The following is a 23,094-nucleotide window of genomic DNA, read 5'->3' on the forward strand; positions in this document are numbered from 1 at the left end:
CATTTGTTAAAGAGACTGTCTTTTCCCCAGTTAACAGACTTTGGGCCTTTGTTAAATATCAGCTGCTTGTAGGTGGATGAATTTATGTCTGATTCTCAATTCTGTTCCATTGGTCTGTGTATCTGTTGTGGTACCAGTACCAGGCTGTTTTGACTACCATCATGGTATAATAGGTTCTAAAGTCTGGTAGTGGGAGGCCTCCCACTTTGTTCTTCTTCTTGAGTAATGCTTTACTTATCCGGGGTCTCTTGCCTTTCCATATGAAGTTGGTGTTTTGTTTCTCCATCTCATTAAAAAGCTGTTGGAATTTGGATCGGAATTGCTTTGTATCTGTAGATCACTTTGGGTAGAATAGACATTTTCACAATGTTGAATCTTCCTATCCATGACCAAGGTATGTTTTTCCACTAGTGCAGGTCTCTTTTGGTTTCTTGCAGTAGTGTCTCGTAGTTTTCTTTGTATAGGTCTTTTACGTCTCTGGTTGGGTTTATTCCTGAGTATTTTATCTTCTTGGGGGCTATTGTAAATGGTATTGATTTGGTGATTTCCTCTTTGAAGTTCTCTTTGTTGGTGTAAAGGAATCCAACTCATTTTTGTATGTTTATTTTGTATGCTGAGACTTTGCTGAAATATTCTATTAGTTCCAGTAGTTTTCTTGTGGATTCTTTGGGGTTTTCTGTGTAGAACATCATATCATCTGCAAGTAGAGATACTTTGACTTCTTCCCTACCAATTTGGATGCTCTTTATTTCTTTTACTAGCCTAATTGCTCTGGCTAGGACTTCCAGCACAATGTTGAACAAGAGTGGTGATAAAGGGCATCCTTGTCTGGTTCCCGTTCTCAAGGGGAGTGCTTTCAGGCTCTCTCCGTTTAGGATGATGTTGACTTTGTATAAATCCCCTTTATTATGTTGAGGAATTTCCCTTGTATTCCTATTTTGCTGAGGGTTTTTATCATGAACGATGTTGGACTTTGTCAAATTCCTTTTCTGCATCAATTGAGAAGATCATATGGTTCTTGTTTTTTGTTTTATTTATGTGATGGATTACAATGATTGTTTTTCTAATGTTGAACCATCCTTGCATACCTGGTATGAGTCTCACTTGGTCATGGCGAATTATTTTTTTGATGTGTTGTTGAATTCTGTTCGCTAGAATTTTGTTGAGGATTTTTTGCCTATGGTCATGAAGGATATTGGTCTGTAGTTTTCTGTTTTTGTGGTGTCTTTACCTGGTTTGGTTTCAGGGTTATGCTGGCTTCATAGAATGAGTTTGGGAGTATTCCATCCCTTTGTATGCTCTGAAATACTTTTAGTAGTAGTGGTGTTAGCTCTTCTCTGAAAGTGTGGTAGAATTCTTCAGTGAAGCCATCTGGGCCAGGGCTTTTTTTTTGTTGGGAGTTTTTAAATTTTCTTCTCACTCTTTTCTTTTCTTATAGGTGTATTTAGTTGTTCTACTTCTGTTTGTGTTACTTTAGGTAGGTAGTGAGTTTCTAGAAATTTTTTCCATTTCGTCTAGGTTTTCAAATTTGTTAGAGTACAATTTTTCATAATATTCTTTTAGAATTCTTTTACTTTTAGTTGGGTCTGTTTTGATAGTGCCCATGTTGTTTCTTATTTTGGTTATATGCTTCCTCTCCTGTTTTTGTTTTGTCATTTGCGCAGTGGTTGATCGATTTTTTTGATCTTTTCAAAGAATCAGCTTTTCGTCTTCTACCTCTTTCAGTTTTTTTTCTATTCTCTATTTCATTTAATTCTGTTCTGATTTTTACTATTTCCTTTCTTCTGGTGCCTGAGGGCTTCTTTTGCTGTTTTCTTTCTATTTGTTCGAGTTGTAGGGTTAATGTTTTGATTTCGGCCCTTTCTTCTTTTTGGATGTGTGTGTTTATTGCTATAAACTGATCTCTGAGCACTGCTTTTGCTATGTCCCAGAGATTCTGGTAGGATGTGTTTTCATTCTCGTTTGAGTCTGTGAATTTCTTTATTCCATCCTTAATTTTTTCTGTAGCACAGCAGTTTTTGAGCAAGGTATTGTTCAGTTTCTTTGTGTTTGATTTTTTTCCTTGTTTTTTTCTGTGATTGATTTCTACTTTTATGGCTTTATGGTCAGAAAAAATGCTTTGTAACATTTCAGTGGTTTGAATCCTGTTAAGGCTTGCTTTCTAATATGTGGTCTATTCTGGAGAATGTTCCATGTGCATTGGAAAAGAAAGTATACTTGGCTGCTGTTGGGTGGAGTGTTCTGTATATGTCTGTGAGATCAAGTTGGTTGATTGTGGCATTTCGATCTTCCATATCTTTATTGAGCTTCTCTCTGGATGCACTGTCCTTCACCGAAAGTGGTGTGTTGAAGTCTCCTACTATTATTGTGGAGCTGTCTCTCTCTCTTTTCAATGCTGTTAGAGTTTGTTTTTTGTATTTTGGAGCTCTGTTGTTGGGTGTATAAATGTTTATTACGGTTATGTCCTACTGGTGTGTTGGCCCCTTAATCATTGTATAGTGTCTTCCCTATCCTTTGTGATGGCTTTTACTTTAAAGTCTATTTTGTCAGAGATTGATATTGCCACTCTTTCTCTTTTTTGCGTGTTGCTTGCTTGATATATTTTTTTCCATCCTTTGAGTTTTAGTTTGTGTTTAAGTCTGAGGTGTGTCTCTTGTAGGCAGCATATTGTTGGATCGTGTTTTTTTATCCAATCTACCACTGTCTGTCTCTTTAGTCTATTTACATTCAGCATAATTATTGATATTAGGTACGAGTTTAGTGCCGTCGTTTTGATGTCTTTTTTGTATGTTGTTAACAGTGTCTTTGTTCCACTTAATTTTCTGTGCTGAGGTGGTTGTCTTTATGTATTTTCTTTTCATGTTTTTCATTGTTGTTTATATTGTGTTTGTTGGATCTTTGTATTTTTCTTGTTTCTTATTTTGATGTGTAGGATTGTTCGTTTTCTTTGTAATTACCTTAACATTTACTCCTATTTTTCTAAGTTTAAACCAGTCTTTTATTTCTTTATATTGCCTTGACTTCCTCTCCACAGGAAAAATCTATGACTACATTTTAGTCCCTCTTTTTTGTTTTAATGTTGTCATTTTTTACATATTGACGTCTCTATTTCCCATGTTTCAGCTTTGATTTATTTTTGTGATTTCCCTATCTGGGTTGATATCTGGTTGCTCTGTCCTGTGTTCTAGTCTTGGGTTGTTATCTGATGTATTGATTTTCTAACTGGAGGACTCCCTTTAGTATTTCTTGTAATTTTGATTTGGTTTTTGCAAATTCCTTAAACTTCTGTTTCTCTGGAAATGCCCTAATTTCGCCAGCATATTTGAGAGACAGTTTTGCTGGATATATAATTCTTGGCTGGCAATTTTTTTCCTTCAAGGCTTTATATATGTCATCCCATTGCCTTCTTGCGTGCGTGGTTTCTGCTGAGTAGTCCGAGCTTATTCTTATTGACTCTCCTTTGTGGATGACTTTTTGTTCATCCCTGGCTGTTCTTAAAATTCTCTCTTTATCTTTGGTTTTGCCAAGTTTGATTATAATGTGTCTTGGTGACTTTCTTTTGGGATCTACCTCGTGTGGGGTTCGATGAGCATCTTGGATAGATATCTTGTCATCTTTCACGATATCAAGGAAATTTTCTGCCAACACATCTTCAACAATTCTCTCTATGTTTTCTGTTATCCTCCCCTGTTCTGATACTCCAATCACTCGTAGGTTATTCCTCTGGATAGAGTCCCACATAATTCTTAGGGTTTCTTCTTTTTTTAAATTCTTTTATCTGATTTTTCCTCAAATAAGTTGGTGTCAAGTGCTTTATCTTCAGTCTCACTAATTCTGACTTCCATTGCCTCAGTTTTGCTCCTTTGACTTTCTGTTGAGTTGTCTAATTCTGAAATTTTATTGTTAATCTTCTGGATTTCTGATTGCTGTCTCTCTGTGAATTCTTGCAGCCTGTGAAATTTGTCACTGTGCATTTGTATAATCTTCTTAAGTTCCTCTATTGCTTTGTCTGTGTGTTCCTTGGCTTGTTCTATGTTTTGCCTGATCTCCTTCCTTACCATTTGAAGAGTTCTGTATATTAATCTTTTGTATTCTTTCTCTGATAATTCCAAGAACCTTTCTTACTCTGGAAGATTTATTGATTCTTTGTTTTGAGAGCTTGCGGAAGCCATCATGGTCTGCTTTTTTAAATGGTTTGATATTGACTGTTTTCTTCGAGCCATCAATAAGTTATTTATTTTATGTTTGCTTACTATGTCTTAGCTTCTTGTCTTGTTTTGTTTTGATATGCCCAGATAGGCTAGTCATGTGAGCTAGTTTGATTATTGGCACCTTTGAAGCTCTAACGTCCTTTAGCATGTAGTTAGATCTGTTACTAGGTATGTGAGTCCAGGAGGCGAGGTAGCTGGTTACTCCATGTGTGGTGCAGGCTCTTATCTACAGTCCTGGATGGGTAGCGGTGATTGGAGTAGGTACCAATATCTGGCTGCAGTAGGGGGTCATGCACTGAGCAAAGCAGGGGGCTGACATTTGCCCCTGAATGTCTGGGAGGAAAGCATGTCCCTGTGCCCTAGACTGTGTAGGTGGATGAGTTTTGCAGTTGGACTGTGGGCACCCATTGCTTTTGATTATAAGTACTGGCAGGCACCACTTATTCTTGGACCCTTGTCGCGGGTGGGTAGGTGGCATGAGTGGAGTCACCAGTCCTCAGGCCCTTGATGTGGGTAGGTGAGGACCCTGCTTAATGGGCAGAATAGTGTCAGATGTCACAAATCTGCCAGTCTACCATATAGTTAATACAGTTGAAGTTAGACTTCAGGTATATACCTTGTCGTGCTGTGCTAATGAGGGTCTGTGCTGTTAAAATGGGCCCATACAGGTCTATGCGGGGGTAAAAGGCATTCACAGTGCCTTATGCCTGTGCCTGGGGAGTTGTGTCTGCCCTGAGTTCCTGGCTTAAGGGAGCTGGCAGATTATTTTTTCCTGTTTGTTAATTTGTTCCTTCTCCAACGTTGGGAGAATGTCTCAAGGCGCATGACGGGTCCCACTTCCGGCCCAGGGGATGCAGCAGTCGCTGAAGCCAGCCCAGGACCCTCTCCAGAGCGGGAGGGAGTAGGTAACCTGGAGAGAGGTTCTTCCCAAATGGGGTAGTTTTTTATCTGCGCGGTAGGTTAACTGTACGTGTTTATCTTTTTCCTATTGAGCGCCACTTTTCACTGGTTCTGGAGGCTTGAGTAGACTCTCTGCTGCTCGGTCTCTCCTGTTGTGGAAAATGCCTCCTGAACGCCACTGCTTGTCTTACGGCGCATACCTGCCATTGTGGCCTGCAGTGTGCCGTTTCCCTCCAGGTCAGGTCTGGCAACTCCTTGCTGCTTCTGAACCGTCTCTCACTCCCCCTGCCACTCAGTCCTATTCCTCAGCTTTGCCTTTGATGTTCAAGGGTCCTAGATTGTCATAGATAATCGATTCACTTGTTTTTTTGCGTCTTTGTTGTAAGAAGGACCACCGGAAGTGTCTGACTGCCATCTTGGCCTTGCCTCCCTCAATTTGCTTTTAAATAGTCTAGGCCAATTATCTTTTAGAATATTTTACATTATGGATTTGTCTGATTGTGATGCATTTTGTTTGTTGCTTTCTCTATTCTCTATAGTTTCTGTAAACTTAAAGTTTATATTATTGTGCAAATTATGTTCCTAGAATTTATAAATTTTAACATGGTATTTAATACAATTAGTATTATATTGCAAATTTCCCTTTCATTGTTACTTTTCCTTGGTTGGTAATCTTACACAATTACAAATGTTTATAGCATTATTTTTGTTCACATTATTATGCAGTGTGTATAATTTTGTATCTATTTTGGGTTTCTTCCTTGTAAAAGACATATTTCTGTGGTGCAGTGGTTAAGTGATGGGCTGCTAACCCACAGGTCAGCAGTTCTAACCCACCAGCCACTCTGTGGGAGAAAGATGTGGCAGTCTGCTTCCGTAAAGAGTACAGCCTTGGAAACTACATGGGGCAGACCTGTAGAGTCGCTGTGGGTCAGAATTAACTCGATGGCACACAGCAACAACATAGGCAGAAATAAAAAGGAAAGCCAAAGTAATGGTAAAGTCACAAAAGTACACCATTCCTCTAGGCATTGACATCTGGTTTCAAAAACTGTAACTTTGTTGGTTACTAATGGGGTGAGGACAATTAGATTCCCATATTGGATGGTTTTAAACTACAGGTTTCCCACACCCCTGCCCATTTTGATGCAGTACTCATCTCTTTTCCTTCTCCAGTAGCAAGATAGTTATAGCACAAGCTAGAATGATTCTAATGTAGGGATAATCTTTAATCTGCCTTTTTTTTTTTTTTGAAAAGGAAGTTATTCACCATCTTTGGAAGCTTATTAGTAATTCCTTTTATATAGTTTACTAGTGTGTATCTTTATACTCTGAGAATTGCTGGCCTATTGCACGTGACACAGTCTTCTGCACAGGCAATATGTGGGACAGAGCTATGATTGTTTTTATCGTTAGATTAAAAGAATATCTAATAGCTGGGAATTAGTTTGTCCGGCTTCCATTCTGCTTCACCTCCATAAATCTGGGGTATTGGGGTATCTGTATCAGGTGGTAGATCCTGGCATGTGTATTTTGACCTCTGTCCCCTCCCTGCCCCCCAAGGTACATTTGTCACAACTAATGAACCAATATGAATATGTCATTATTAACTGTCCATACTTTATTCATATTTCTTTAGTTTTTATCTAGTATCCTTTTTCTGTTCCAGGATTCCATCCAAAACTTTTTTTAAAAAAATTCATTAATTTTGTAACCAGTCACCTTATAGAATTAGCTTATTCTTCCTAATTTTTCTGTTGATTTTCAGATGTGTAATTATATGTATAAATAACAATTTTACTTTCTTTCCAATATTAATAGCTTTTTCTCTTGTATAATTGCTTTGCATAAAACTTATGTAATTGTATTCAGTAATGCTAAAAATATGGGTGGTTTTTCCTTGGTCCCTTGGTCCCAACTTTCATGGGAATCCAGTGTTTTACCCGTAAGCATACTAGGGTTTGGTTTGAAGTATTGATTTTTTTTTTCTCAATTGTGTTACAGAAGTACTCCTCTATCCATTTTCTAATGACTTCTGGTCATTCAATACCAGACTAATAGTTTACCTCCATTTACTCTAAAGTCTCATAAATCTCACCTCATCTTTTTCCCTTTTCTAGCTCATGCTTTGGTTCCTCTGAGGCATATCTCCTTAGAAATCTTTCTGTTTGCTGACTATATTGCTTAAACATCTTTAAAAACATCAAATATTTATTGTGTTATTGTATGCCCATGTACCATCTACTTTAAAGGTTTCTCATTTAATCTTCATCATAGCCCTATGAAATGAAGATAATATTATCCCCGTTTTACAGATGGGGAAACAGGCTCCTGGAGATGAAATCACTAGCTCAGGGTTATGCAGATTGCCACTGTTATGTCTTCTCTCTGACCTCTGTACCACCAGCACTTACAGTCACTCTATCCTTCTCCACGCAGTGGTACAAGATGCTTCTTTCTGATTACATTGCTCCTGAAATCCTACCTGTGATTGATTTGAGATGAACTAAGTGTCCCCTGATCATTTTCGATGTGTTCTGCATCTAGAACTCACATAGCTGTCATTCCCATGACCATCTAATTATATACTTAACATTGGCTCCCCTTCTTGCTCGGCATATTATGTGAGTACAGTGAAGCCCATTATAAAGCACGATGTTCTCCTGGGTATTTAGTTATAGCTCTCCCATATACTTAAAGTGAGATAATTTGTTTCAGTCATCGTTTTTTTTTGGTGGGGGGGAGGTGGCAGGGGGCAAGGGTAGGCCTGAGTTCTGTGGCATGAGTTATAAATGGCTTTTATTAAACTTTAATGTCTTTCACTTATTGGTTCAATGTGGGGTTTTTTTCCTGCTGTCTTTATATCAAATACTTGTTTTTAGTATTTTCAGTTGCTAAGTCTTAACTCGTAACACTTCTGTAATATCTTTTGTTTCTTTCCCCTTCTTGCCATTGCTGCTGCTGTTACACCTCCTCCTTCACTCCAGCTACAGAGATGCAGCATTTGCAGTCTGTTTACACGAATATAATCTTGAACCATCATTCTTACAAATATGTGAATCGCGCAATAGAAGCAATGGTTGCCACTCCGCTGCATGTTTCAAGGGCTAGAAACCTAACCTTGCAAGAGTGATGCGTTGGCTTCTAGTGGGTAGAGGCAGGGGTGCTGCTAAACATCCTACATATACACAGGGCAGCTCCTACAACAAAGAATTATCTGGATCAAAATTTCAACATAAGGAGGCCGAGAAACCTTACCCTAGAGCATGCATTCTAATGGGTGGGATATTGCCCCTAAGGGAGTGAAAATTGCTTCTTGAAGGGTGAAAAAGTCTTATAAAAGTCTTATTCTTTTTATGTATAAAGTACAGATATACATACAAGTATACAATATATTTGTGGTATTAAAATTTCTTGCAGGGAAGATGATGGCATTAGGAAAATAAATGTCTAAAAAGACTTATTAGAAGGTTGATAATGAAATAAAAGATTGAGAAACACTGCCTTGGAGGGAGACTATATAGTGTAATGGATGAAAACTCAGATTCTGGAGTGATTTTCTGGGTATGAACCCTATTTCTGCCACCTGCCAGATGCGGGCAAATGACTTCATAGCTTCAGTTTTCTTATATGTTAAATAAGGAGCCCTGGTGGCACAACAGTTAAGTGCACTGCTGCTAACCGAAAAGTTGGTGGTTCAAACCCACCTAACTGCTCCACAGGAGAAAGACAAGATTACAGCCAAAGAAAACCTTTTGGGGCAAGTTTGACTTATCAGCACCCAACAACAACAAAATAATGATAGTACTGGTGAGTGGTAGAACACTAATTATTCTAAGCTCAAAGAGAGAAAGGATCTTGTTTTGTTTATTGCTGTATTACCATTCCTTACAGATAATCTGCGACTTAATAGGTGTTCACTAAACATACACTGAAGGAGCCCTGGTGGCCCTGTTGCTGGGTGGAAACCCCAGCTTCTGCTCAGCATGACTCACCTCAGCCAGTAAGTGAGAGACCGAGGTGGAAGATTGGAAAGGTGCCTTTATTTCATTGCCCAAGGAAAGGAACAGTTGGGGCTGCCTCCAAGACTCCTCAGCAAGGGCGAGAGGGAAGGTTACTTTTATGGGTTTTACAAGCAGGAAGTTCATACAAGTTGCATCAGCAACATTCTTAATCATACTATGCAGGCGCAGTGGGGTTTACATATAACTTCATGCATCACATGTTCAGAAAATGGCAGTTAAACTCCACCCAGAGGTGGGGAAGTTACTATATATCAGGCACTTAAATGAGCTAAAAGGTTATCCAGAATGTCAACATGGCAACTAAACCGGTTTCCTCCGATTTCCTCTAGTTTTGGGCAGCAGATAAGGAAAGGGGCACCATGATGTTAACGTAAAGCTGCAGGGAGTGTCAGGCAAGCTACTTGAAGCAGTGGAATTTTCCACACCCTGGGACCTCTGTCTTAGCACAGTGGTTAAGCTCTCGGCTGCTAATCAAAAGGTCACTTGTTCGAACCCACCAGCTGCTTCACAGGAGAGAAAGGTGGCAGCCTGCATGGGTAAAGATTACAGCCTTGGAAACCCTATGGGGCAGTTCTACTCTGTCCTATAGGGTTGCTATGAGTTGGAATCTACTTGATAGCAGAGGGAGTAAATATGCACTGAATGACTGAATAAAGCTTTTATGCACTGAGTTAAGTGTTACCAAAGTTTTTTTTTTTTAAATGAAAAATGAGGAAGTGGTGGATGTAGATATGCTATGCTCTTCATTCTTTTTCTCTGTTAGGGAACTTTTGCATTTACCTCGTCTTAAGTATCTAGTATATGATATATTGCCTAATTTTAGCACTTCCTTTTAAAGGGAGAAATGGGCCTGTATAGCATGCACTACCATCATTCTGTTCCAACTGAATTAGTGAGCTCAGGACAAATGTGATGGAAATGATATATGGGTTCTGGTAAAACTGATGTGAGAGTTAATATATTCCTTTTAACTTATAAATCTTATGATTTTCATTCTTGTGTGAAGGATCTCAACTCTTAATTTATTCCATGCATTTTAGTGAAATAAAAAAAGGACAGTCTAACAATAACTTTTGATAAACTGAATTTTGTATGTATTAACATTTTATTTAAAAACATTTATTTTTATTTGATCCTAAAGCTCAGTACTTTTGTTAGTGAATTAAATTATTTTAATTTTAAGCCTTAAATTAGAGCTCTTGCTATTTATTTTGTGATCATATACAGTATTACATCGATAAAAGAATAGGTAATATGTCCAAGAAGAATTTCATTATTTCATATGTATTTGCCTGCTGTCCAAAGGCAATTCTATTTAATATACCCTGAACTTGCATTTTGTGAGGTATAATAAAAAGTTAGTAACCTAGCTGCTGTTTTCCTTACAAAGTCATGTTGATAGAGCTTGTTAGTGAATGCTTAACTTTACTTACTATGAATCCTGAAAAAATTGTTTCGATAGAATATACCAGAAGCAAATGGAATAAAAAGTAGATCAAGCTGTTTAGGTTGGACTTAATGAGACAACTTCTGGTCCTCATATTTATCATTTAAAATTCTGTTTCTTATCAGTTTAGTCAGGGATTTACTAAGACTGATTACACTCATAAAAGAGTGATTTATACACCAAAACGCCGTGTTACGAATTTACGAAAGGAGATAGGAACCAAGATAGTTCTTGGCATAGGACACTCCACCCTGGTTAGATTTACTCAGAAAAACATATAAATCAGAACGTTGTTGGTGCCTCTCAAGTTACGTTTTTAGTCTTTCAGATTTTATTTTAGGGATATTTTGGTAAAGAATGGAGTTCAGTTTCTGGATGGTATTAGAAAGATAAATCTGTACCAGTCTCTTTCAGAGGCATAAATATCTCCACCTTTCTGTTTTTGTTTGCTGTTCTGACATATTTTAATAACCAGTTGTAAACCCCACACGTATCTTTTACTAAACTTTAGTTTGATTGTATAATAACTGAGATAACTTGGAAGTAGCTACTTTAATCTTATCAGAAGCCATTTCAACGCATTGTGTAGGATGGATTAATTTTGGAAACAATTTTTGTGATTTACTAATTCTATCCATATAGTTTAGGTTGTTGCTAGCCTCTTGACCCTGTCCTTAGACTTTTGGGTTTGTCGTATTTAGGTGGCTGCCTCTTTGTTCCCTTCTTTTGGAAACATTTGCAGAATGTCGTTGTGCCAACTTTATTGACAAGTCCTTCTAGACAGAAATTGCTTGTAAACCCTTTTCGAATCAAAATTGTTTACTACCTCCTTTCTGTTCTGTGTAGTAATCTAAAGTTCTTTCCTCTCGCTCTTGTTTTACAGTGTACCATCTCTAGTCCGCCATATTACTATATACATTTGAATATAAAGCTAGGTTCCCCCCACCCAGAGCTGTTGCGCAGGAAAGAAAGAGGCCCCCAGAACTATCACTAAGTGAACAATTACCATATTGTTTGAGTCCGTACAAAGTTTCTGTATTAACCTGCTGCTTGCTCAATTACTTTTTTTCCCCAGTTGCCTTTTTTTGTATGTGTAACAACATGGCTTGGTTTAAAAAAAAAGTCCTAAAACAGTTTAACATAGATTTAGTAACTATTATTAGGGATATAGTTTAATAATTTCTAAGTGTTGGATGTCATACGTAAATTATTAGAGATTAATTTAAAAGGTAACGTAAGTTGTGAGATTTTGAAGATCAGAAGTATGCATGTATGAGATAAATGAAAAAAAGAATAGTTATCTAAATGAAATACAAATGAGTATTTGTGATGAACAGAATTTCCAGTAACAGCATCATATGTACATTCAAAAAGTATTGTAACTCAAACGATTTGTGCTGAAATGATGTTGATGTGCTTTGTAAATCTCTAACTCAAGGTGGCTTTGTGATGAAGAAACTATGTTGCTAAAGATATTTGTCAATAGTTGGAACAAAGTTATTTCATGAAACACACCACCAAAACCTGTTGCTGTCTGGTTGATCCCGACTCATAGCGCCCCTATAGTGACAGAGTAGAACTGCCCCATAGGGTTTCCAAGGCTGTAATCTTTATGGAAGCAGACTGCCATATCTTTCTTCCGTGGAATGGCTGATGAGTTCAAACTGCCAACCTTTTGGTTAGCAGCTGAGCCCTTAACCACTGTGCCACCAGGGCTTCTTGTTTCATGAAATAGGAGAGTAGAAAAATTATACTGTAAAATATATTTTATATAGCATTTTAACTATGAAGACATTGACTTTCACCAAAATTTGTACATTCAAAATTGTCTAAAGGCTTTTTTTTTTCTGCTTGTTGGGAAGGTGGAGGATTCCCTGTAAAGTATGTAGGATTGTTTTAGTTCATCAGTATATATCCTTACTTTTATTTGTTAGGGCTTCTTTTTCTTTCTTATCTTTCATGTCTGTAGCCAGTTTTCTCAAATATGTTTCAAGCTGCTCATCTCTAGCACCTAGTACGGTGACTGACTCGCTCAGAGTAATAGACCCACTTAATTCATGTCTGTTGACATGATGTCAGCATGAGTGGTGCACGTGGTTAAGAGCTCGGCTGCTAATGGAAAGGTTGGAGGTTCGAGTGTATCCAGACACACCTCAGAAGAAAGACCTGGTTATCTACTTCTGAAAACTTAGCCATTGAAAACCTTATGGAGCACATTTCTACTCTGACACATGTAGGGCTGCAAAGAGTCAGAATCAACTCAACGCCAGCTGGTTTGGTGGTTTTAATTTGTTTAGTGATGAATGTTTATGCTATATTACATTCGTCCCTTTGTAGCTGGGTGATAAAACGGCTTAAATTTTGAATATTATCTCCCAAAGAGAGCATTCTGCTGTAACTGAAATTCTAAGTACAAACAATGTTCTTGAGTTACATAAAATACAAATATAAATAGATGAGAGAAGATAATATCTAATATTTTTAACGATTTTATTTGTATTAAAATATTTATGATGCAGATAAAATTCAGACTTCTGCAGAAATATAGGTAGGCTCAAGTTCTGATAGTTCACTTGTAAACCAGTTACCTTTGGGGAAAATGTAGTCTAAGTTTGTTGCAGAGGTTCCCACTGGCCCTCTGAAATCAATTTGACCCATTGTGTAGTTAGATTTATAGAATAGTGTATTTTTCACTTTTTTATATGGGAAAGTATGCCTGGATCTTAATATTGAGAGTACTTTTCTCCTTTTTTTCTACAGCCCCATCCTCTGAAAAGAAACAAGTAACTGAAATTTTTCTTCAACCCCCAAAGAGACTGGCAGAAGGGCTGAATCCCTAGAGCCATGACTGTTGATATGAAGGCCTTTTCTAAGTCCTTTGGGACAGCCTGTATATGAAAACTGTAAAGCTTAAAAAATATTCGTTGTCTTTCCGATTTAAGCTCTCCCTCCACTTCTATTTAACAGTTACTTCCTATAATTTATGGGCAGTTAAATTTATGGCAATGTTGGTTACTGAACGTTTCCTCCCTTTCCCCTAATACTTTCTCCATTTGCCAAAATTGAAAGGTGGTACAGATATGGAACTGGATTCTGCACATTGTAGGAATTAGCTTATCCACTGATCCTTTCTGGGGTATAAGCTGAAAGGGATTTTTCATCAGGATGTGTAAGTAGAGGTCTGCCCCCCCAGCTTAAGATGTACTAGTGGAAAAGCTAGAACCCAGGGCGAATTGGCTGTCTCAGTAGAGCTTTACAAAAAATGCTTTTTAATTCTTTGCCCCATTCGCCATTTATAACTGCTGGAAACAGTCATAGGACTGACTGATTTGGAGGCACACTATGGAAAGAAGGTAGCACTCCTTATTGTTAACTACTGCTTAGTTTTTCTTTTCCTGAAAAAAATATTAAAAGTTCAGATATTGTTGATGGATGGAACTTACAACTTAGGGCAAGATAGTATCTGTGGTTATTTCCTGCTGAGGATATAGGCATATTGCTTCCAAATTCTGATTTTTTTTTCTTTTAATTTTTCAGACATTTTATTTACTGTCATTTAATTTTTGCTCCCATTTCTGCAGGAGATTGACAGCAGACAGAAACTTTAAAGCAAAGAAAATTTAAGCTCAGTTTTTCTTTCTAAATATGTCAATGATTGTTTCTGTCACAGCTCACTCTAGAAGCACCTTCTTATACCTTGCTAGTTACCAACATTCAAAAATCTCAAACCATACAAGGAGAAAAACATGGATTTAAAAAGAGTAATCTGAATGAATTTAATGTTTTGAACTTGTAAGCCAAACTTCTTCTCATAGCTGGCAGCAAAGAATGATGGCCTCCGGGGAGTGACAGTTGTATTCATTAGCTATGAATTTATAGCTTAAACAGTTTGAGGAAAAACCTCTTAATTTAAGTAGATTTTTTTTTAGCTGAAGAAATGCGACCTTTTGGATGGGTATCTGTTTTGAAAGACTGAATTTTTTTTTTACTTTTTGTGATTCTCTTGATTGCATGCTTGATCATTTTCGGACTGCAGAAACTGGTAAAAATCTTCAATTTCTTCATCTTTGGCACTAGTGATTGGTATCTAAATTTGAATAATAGTTGTATTAACTGGTCTTCCTTGTAGACGTATGGATAGTATCCTATCACTGACAGCGTTGTACTTCAGGATAGGTCTTGAAATGGACTTTTTGATGGTAAACGTTACACCGTTCCTCTTCAGTTTGTCATTCCTGGCAAAGTAGACCATATGATTATCCAATTCAAAATGGCCAATGCCAGTCCATTTCAGCTCACTGATGCCTAGGGTCTCGATCCTTATTCATTCCATTTCATTTTTGACAATTTCCCAATTTTCCTTGATTCATACTTCATACATCCCATGTTCCGATTATTAATGGATGTTTGCAGCTCTTTCTTCTCATTTTGAGTTGTGTCACATCAGCAAATGAAGGTCCCAGAAGCTTTACTCCATCTGTGTCATTAAGGTCGACTGTACTTTCAGGACGCATCTCTTCCCCAGTGGTATTTTGAGTGCCTTCCAACCTGAGGAGCTCATCTTCCAACACTGTATCAGATAATGTTCTGCTGCTATTCATAAGGTTTTCACTGGCCAATTCTTTCAGAAGTAGACCGCCAGATCCTTCTTTCTAGTCTGTCTTAATCTGGAAGTTCCACGGAAACCTGTCCACCATGGGTGACCCTGTTGGTATTTGAAATACTGGTGGCATAGCTTCCAGCATTACAGCAACAGGCAAGCCACCACAGTACAACAAACTGACAGATGAGGGAGAACATGGTCGACATTTCTTAAACAGAAAGAAGTGAAAGAATTCAAGCCTCAAGTTGCAGTATTGAAGGATTCTCTGGGTAAAATATTGAATAACGCAGAAACATCAAAAGAAGATGGAAGAAATACACAAAGTCACTGTACCAAGAAGACTTGGTCAACATTCAGCCATTTCAGGAGGTAGCATATGATCAAGAACTGATGGTATTGAAGGAGGAAGTCCAAGCTGCGCTGAAGGCAGTGGTGAAAAACAAGGCTTCAGGAATTGACGAGATATCAATTGAGATGTTTCAGTGAAAGGATGCAGCGCTGAAAGTGCTCACTCGTCTATGCCAAGAAATTTGGAAGACAGCTACCTGGCCATCTGGCTGGATGAGATCCATATCTGTGCCCATTCCAAAGAAGGATGATCCAGCAGAATGAGGAAATCATCGAACAAGATTATTAATATCACACACAAGTAAAATTTTGCTGAAGATTATTCAAAAGCTATTGCAGTTGTACGTAGACAGGGAACTGCCAGAAGTTCAAGCCGGATTCAGAAGAGGATCTGGAATCAGGGATATCATTGCCGATGTGAGATGGATCTTGGCTGAAAGCAGAGAATACCAGAAAGATGTTTACCTGTGTTTTATTAGGCTATGCAAAGACATTCAACTGTGTGGATCATAACAAATTATGGATAACGTTGCGAAGAATAGGAATTCCAGAGCACTTAATTGTGCTCATGGAGAACCTGTACATAGACCAAGGGGCAGTCATTCGAACAGAACAAGGGGACACTGCGTGGTTTAAAATCAGGAAAGGTGTGCATCAGGGTTGTTTCCTTTCACCATACTTATTCAGTCTGTATGCTGAGCATATAATCTGAGAAGCTGGACTATATGAAGAAGAACAGGACGGGATTGGAGGAAGACAAATTAACAACCTGCGATATGCAGATGACACAACCTTGCTTGCTGAAAGCCCTTACTGATGAAGATCAAAGACTACCACCTTCAGTATGGATTATACCTCAACATACAGAAAACAAAAATCCTCACAACTGGACCAGTAAGCAACATCATGATAAACAGAGAAAAGATTGAAATTGTCAAAGATTTCATTTTACTCGGATCCATAATCAATGCCCATGGAAGCAGCAGTCAGGAGATCAAACTATGCATTACATTGGGCAGATCTGCTGCAAAAGACCTCTTTAAAGTGTTAAAAAGCAAAGGTGTTACTTTGAGGACTATAAGGTTCACCTGACCCAAGCCATGATATTTTCAGTCACCTCATATGCATGTGAAATCTAGACAGTGAATAACGAAGACAGAAGAATTGATGCCTTTGAATTATGGTGTTGGTGAAGAATATTGAATATACCATGGACTGCCAGAAGAACGAGCATATCTGTCTTGGAAGAAGTACAGCTAGAATGTTCCTTGGAAGTGAATATGGTGATACTTCATCTCACATACTTTGAACACGTTATCAGGAAGGGACCAGTCCCTGGAGAAGGACGTAATGCTTGGTAAAATAGAGGGTCAGCAAAAAAGAGGAAGACCCTCAACAACATGGATTGACACAGTGGCTTCAACAATGAGCTCAAACATAACAATGATTGTGAGGATGGTGCAGGACGGGGCAGTGTTTCGTTCTGTTGTATGTAGGTTCGTTATGAGTCGGAACTGACTTGAGGGCAGCTAACAACAACGATTCTCTTACAGTGAATCTACTTTTTTAATGGCGACAGTGAGATACAATGTTCATGTTTTTGTCTATTTTTTTATTTTATTGTTCTGAGAGGCCCATCCCCCTGGTCGTTAGTTGTCTGTACTGAAACTGTCAAATACTGCCAGGTGGCCATTGAAGTTTTTATCGTTTTCCTAGTAATTTTTAATTGAAATACTTGAATTTTTTCAAAATAATCTCAATCTAAGATTTTCTAGTGTAAATTGATGTTTTCTCACTGAATGAGAAGACACTGAAAACATAGGGGCATTATTCGAAAGCAGAGCTTCATGTAATAAAAAACAGGTACACCATATGCTTTGGCCAAAAAGCTTGTAAAACTACTTCTAAAAATTGATAATAATTGTTTTGCTAGGAGAGCAAGGAGAATGAGCTATCGTCACAATTTTGTTATTAAATGACACTTTTGCTCTTTACATTAAAGTCTTTGGTCCTTCTTTCAGCTTAAGAAATTAAAATGTGATGAGTCTTTACCAAAATGTGATGTATCATTAGTTAAAATAGATAGTACACGTTTGCCAAATGCCCATTAAGTCTGTGATGCCAAGTGTTTAGTAAACAGTACCTTAAATAATGAGGTAGTTGCAATAGTGGGAAAAAACAAGCATACACGGTGTCTTGAATTAATGATGGATATTTTAAGAGATTTGTTTAAAAAAGGTCCCCCCCCCACCAGCAAACTTTGGGTGTGAGTGGTATCTGCCAGTCTGTTAACCTTTAAATTACAGACCATAATTTCTAACTGAACTGATTTGTATACCCGAATAGAACTATCAAACCAAAAACTCATTGACGTCATGTTGATTCTGACTCATAGTGACCCTGTAGGACAGAGTAGAACCACCCATGGAGTTTCCTAGGCTGCCACATCTTTCTCCCTCTGAGCGGCTTGTGGGTTCAAACTGCTGACCTTTCAGTTAGCAGCTGAGCGCTTAACCACTGCACCACCACACTAAACAAATCTCAAAAATCAGTAAATTAACTAATCATAGCATAATAGAATTGAAAAACACCCGGTCTGTGTGCTGGATAATTTTATAACCTTTTGATACGTAAGATGTATAAAATATATATTTAAGAGGAGCTACTTGAAGTCCCTGATGTCTCTGCAGGCCTTTATCTTGAGCGTCCAGTACTGCGACCCTTCTAGACACTGAAACAGGGCCTTGTTTGTCCATCCTTATTACACCACTTCCTATACCACCTGCATCCTCTGCTGTCCACTGTTTCTGGTATCCTAGGAAAAAGTAAAAACAGCCTTTCCGTATGAACAGTTTATACCTATACACAGATTTCTATGGGAAGATAAAACAGATTGGCTTTTATAACCAGAGGAAGTTAAGGTGCTTGGTTGCATCAGCATTAATATGAGGATGACATCTACGATAAGATATTTTAACCTAAGAAGATGAAAAGTATCCTTTTGGAAATACTAATACTTTAAAAAATATTGTTTGTTATGATACAGAATTAACATTAAGTCAATAAGTACTTTCTAGAACAATTAAAAATATAGGTTTTAATTTAGAATTGGATTGTTCAGTGGGATATGAAAATTATATTTTTAACAGAAAAATAATTTTCTAAAAATGTTTTTCTTCAGAAAAAGAACCTGCTTTTCCATGAGATGCTGCTTATTGGCGTATAGAATTCTAAATGTTTCTGAAAATCTTATTTCTTTGAAAATACAGCATTGATATGTCTAATTGAATAAAATATAAAAGCAAATATGTATGTAATTGATAAAACTGAAGCATAAGTGACCTAATTAATTTCTGGTTTTTTGATGTTTGATTTTTAAAGGACTGCTGAAACTGTGTAAGGCAGACACCATTTAAAATTTTCTTATAATATTACTGAATCACAGTTACAGGGTAGGTTTATGATCTGTTGTTATTAATATTGTTAGCTGCCGAAAATCAGCTGAAAGCCCAATAAAGTAATGCAAGGAGAGTAGAGAAGTTTACACAGAGCTGCAAAGCAGCCTAGTGCATGTGTATCCACTTTTACCCCCTTTGGGAAAAGTGAAGCTTATAGCATAGCTGTCCTGTCACCTAGAAACCTCAGTGGTAACCACTGGCAGAGCTTAAGCATTTAAACTGTATAGTGTAAAATAAATGAGTAACTTTTATAATTTGAGTAGAAAATATCAGTGCTATTCATCAGATACTGATTTCCAGTATGAAATTGTCACTTAAATTTTTATTTTTTCAGTCTTTCAGTGTTTTTAGAAGAAATTCTGTACTTATTGTATAAATCATACACATTTTAGTGTGCTTCTTGGCACTCAGTTACTCACTACTCTTAGTGATACAGTAGTGGGAGAGAAGGTTTATTTAGATCTGTTTTAAGCATTCATAGTCTTTTCTTTGACTCCTTATAGAGGCAAATTCTGTTGTTATTTTTCTCCATTTGGAGGAGCCGTTAGTATTTCCATTGAACTTATCTACTATTCAGTAATAATGTTGAGGTTGTTTCCTTAACATGGACGGTGGGGAGTTACAGTGGGACTCTGACTTATTTTTCATTGTCCTTTTACATTTAAAAATGGAAGTGGTAACGTGGTATATATAATGAAAGGTACAGTGAAGTAGGCATCTAGAAACCTGACTTAGTTTTGTTATTAAATAGATGGGTGATCTTGGTTATAAAAAAACAAAACAAAACACCAAACCCTTTGCCTTTTGAGTCAGTTCTGACTCATGGCAACCCCATATATTACAGAGTAGAACTGCCCCATAGGGTGTTTTTGGCTATAATCTTTACAGAAGCAGATCGCCGTTCTTTGACGGTGCTGCTGGGTCGGTTTGAAACACCAACCTTTAGGTTAGTAGCCCAGTGCAAACCGTTTGTGTCACCAGAGGACCTAGGTGGGATCTTGGGTAAGTCATTCAAATTTAGTAGGTCTCAGTTTCCTGTCTGAAAATGAGAGTGTTGAACTAAATGATATCTAAGAATTCCAGTTCTGATGTGAATGTGTCATATAAAAACCAGTATCACATTTCTGTAAATGTATGAAGTATCTCTCTGTGTGTTTCTTTAGGGTGGCCATTTTGCCCAGAAAAGGTTATTACAGACACTGTTTAAAAAATAATATATTTATTAAAAATTATACTTATTAAAATATGTATTAAATTAATTAAATATGTATATTTATTAGAGCTGTAAATTAAACACCTTACTTATACCTTAACTTTAAACTCAACTACAAATTTTAACAATCATTTTTAAGAGTTTTTTTTTTATAGGTTAAACTAACTGAAATTTAAACTGCATTTATAAATTTAGTATTCATTTTTAAGTACTTAAATTGTCTGATAAATCTTCCCAAATACTTAGCTCTTCTAATTTTGGCATTTGTGGATGTTGTACAATTTTAATACCTTTTCAGCTTAACATCATAAGCCTAAACCCGTTGTTCAATAGCATTTTAAATTAGAATCATAAATTTTATTTTTTGGATACTCTAATATGCAGGGTTTCTTAATCCAAGTTTTAAAAATATAGCAATTATATACCTGTAATATATACCTATGTAATGCCCACCCAGACCCAACACAAATTTATTAAAATTTGGGCTTAATTTGCTTTTTATTTTTTAATTTCCAACTTACACTCTTCCCCAAATGAAAAATTTTAAAAAATTATTATCATATCTGTTTTCTAAATCTCCCTGGGATAAAAGACCCAAGGACCTAATTTCACCATTGTGATTATTTGAGATTACTTTTCCAAGGAAATTTGGGGCTTTGTTCTTAGATGGCTGATGTTAACATTTTATAAAAACATGTGGGATCTAGAGCTGCAACATCCAGGATGACTTTTCTTATGAAAGTGGGGATGAGTTGAGCCTACTTTTATAGTCTCTGCAACAATGACTCTGAGGCCATGTCTTCCAAGAAGGGTGATCACAGAGCCCGACATCCCTGTATTCAAGTTCCGCATCACGTAATCCTCAAGTATGCAATCCCCACACCGAGGTCACTTCACTGAGTTGTTGCAATTAATCTGTTTACTGCTTGATTCTGTTCTGTATTCTTTTTATCTGTCAGGCTACAATATGTAAGTATTTAAAAAAAAAACTACTTAGATTTTGCGTATCTCCCATGTATTGCCTGGTTTTCTAAGGTCGTTCTCATGACAGCTTTAACTTCAGTTTTCTAGAACAGAAAGAATGTTTATATCCTAAAAAAATTACACTGAGACAGAGATTATATGCATTTGAATCACAAGGCTGAATTATTCCCATGTTGTACAGTGTGCTGCCTTAGCTCTCCAATTGTATTATAAGCTTTTGGCATGGACTGTATATCAGTGCTTTCCAGTGGAAATATAATGTGAGCCACATATGTGATTCAAAATTTTCTAATAGCCACACAATAATAAAAGAAACAGGTGAACTTAATTTTAGTAATCTATTTTTATAAAAAAAACTATTGTGATGTTGAGATGCATTCTTTTTTCATACTGAGTCTTTGAAATCCAATGTTATATTATACTCACTGCACATTCAGTTCAGACTAGCCACATTTCAAGTGCTCAATAGCCACATGTAGCCATTGGCTACAGTATTGGACAGTGAGATCTTAAATGTCCATAATTTAGTGCTAGTAACACAATAGGTTATGTTACAAGATTGGTGCTTTATGTGTGTTTTTTAGTTACAGATTTCTCTAATTGAATAAAACGAAATATTTAAAAATGCATGTTTTCTTTCTCTTAAAGGCCCTTCCTTCTTCCATGATTATAGTAGCAGTTTATTGTCCTGTGATAGCTGCTGTTTTCATTGTTCTGAAGATGGTCAACTATCGGCTACACAGAGCACTTGATGCTGGAGAAGTTGTAGACAGGAGTGCAAATGAGTTCACAGATCAGCGAGCCAAAGTTGAACAAGGCAACTGTTCAGCTAGGAGAAAAGACAGCAATGGGCCGAGGTAAGGAAACCTGTGTTACTCAGTGCAATGGTGTAAGTTATTATATATGTGTAATGATGTGATTATTGTATTGTACCTGTTCTATTTATATGGTTTTAAGGCAGTGTTGGGTCTTAATCACTGTCAATACAGTGAGAAGTACAGGATTGTAGTCTTAGAACAGAACAAAGCTAACTGACATACTTGGGGATTAAAGCAACATCCTTGACCTTATTACTAAATGACATGTTAAAACAATATGCTACCATATAATAGTTATTTATCTCAAAGAAATAGCTTATAAATCTAAGCATTTAATTTTTTATTTACAGATATAAGTGAAGTATATTTTATATCTTAAGCAAATTGTGATATTTTAATGGACATTTATAATCCATGTTTCTCACTTATATCTTTCAATTTTATATTTTTACCTTAGAAAGTAGGAGACCTGGTGGTGCAGTGGTTAAGCACTCCGCTGCTAACCGAAAGGTTGCTGATTTGAACCCACCAGCCGCTCTGCGGGAGAAAGATATAGCAGTCTGCTTTGGTAAAGCTCACAGTCTTGGAAACCCTGTGGGGCAGTTTTACTGTGTCCTGTAGGGTTGCTGGGAGTCAGAGTTGACTTGATGGCAACAGATGTGGTCTTTTTTTTGGTACCTTAGAAGCTTACCGTATTTTTACACAAATAACTTGTGCGTTCTGTGTTTGTTTGCCAGTCACACCCTCCTCCTGCAGGGTATTTTCATAAGTGTGCTATGCTATGTTTTTTTTTTACAGCAACATGTAAAAAAATTGGCATAGCGCTTACAAAAATACCTCGCTGAGGGAGGGCAAGGTTGGCAAACAAACATAAAATGCATGCATTATTTATGTAAAAATATGGTAGCTTTCCTTTCTTAAACCTTTGCGTGACTGACTTTTTAGGATTTAACTGTACATGTCACCTTCACCTGAAGGTTTTCCTCCCCTTCCCGCTTAAAGTATCCCCCCTGCCTGTCTCAGTCACTTTCTAACCCATTACCTCTTTTTGAGAGAGGGATCTAATTTATTCATAGTCAAAATTTAT

The 23,094-nt window shown here is 37.1% G+C and overlaps 1 protein-coding gene across 4 annotated transcripts in view; it reads left to right on the top strand.

The window, feature by feature from the left end:
* PCNX1 (pecanex 1) overlaps positions 1-23,094 on the top strand; it is a 190,227-nt gene that overhangs the window by 31,986 nt on the left and 135,147 nt on the right. For all 4 annotated transcript variants that reach the window (XM_004371001.2, XM_012560045.1, XM_023726337.1 and 1 more), the window contains exon 2: positions 21,838-22,046. In XM_004371001.2, coding sequence (XP_004371058.1) covers positions 21,838-22,046 — 209 coding nt within the window. The remainder of the gene's footprint in view (positions 1-21,837; positions 22,047-23,094) is intronic.

The sequence above is a fragment of the Trichechus manatus genome, unplaced genomic scaffold (assembly GCF_000243295.1).
Source record: "Trichechus manatus latirostris isolate Lorelei unplaced genomic scaffold, TriManLat1.0 scaffold00010, whole genome shotgun sequence".
NCBI lineage: Eukaryota > Metazoa > Chordata > Mammalia > Sirenia > Trichechidae > Trichechus > Trichechus manatus.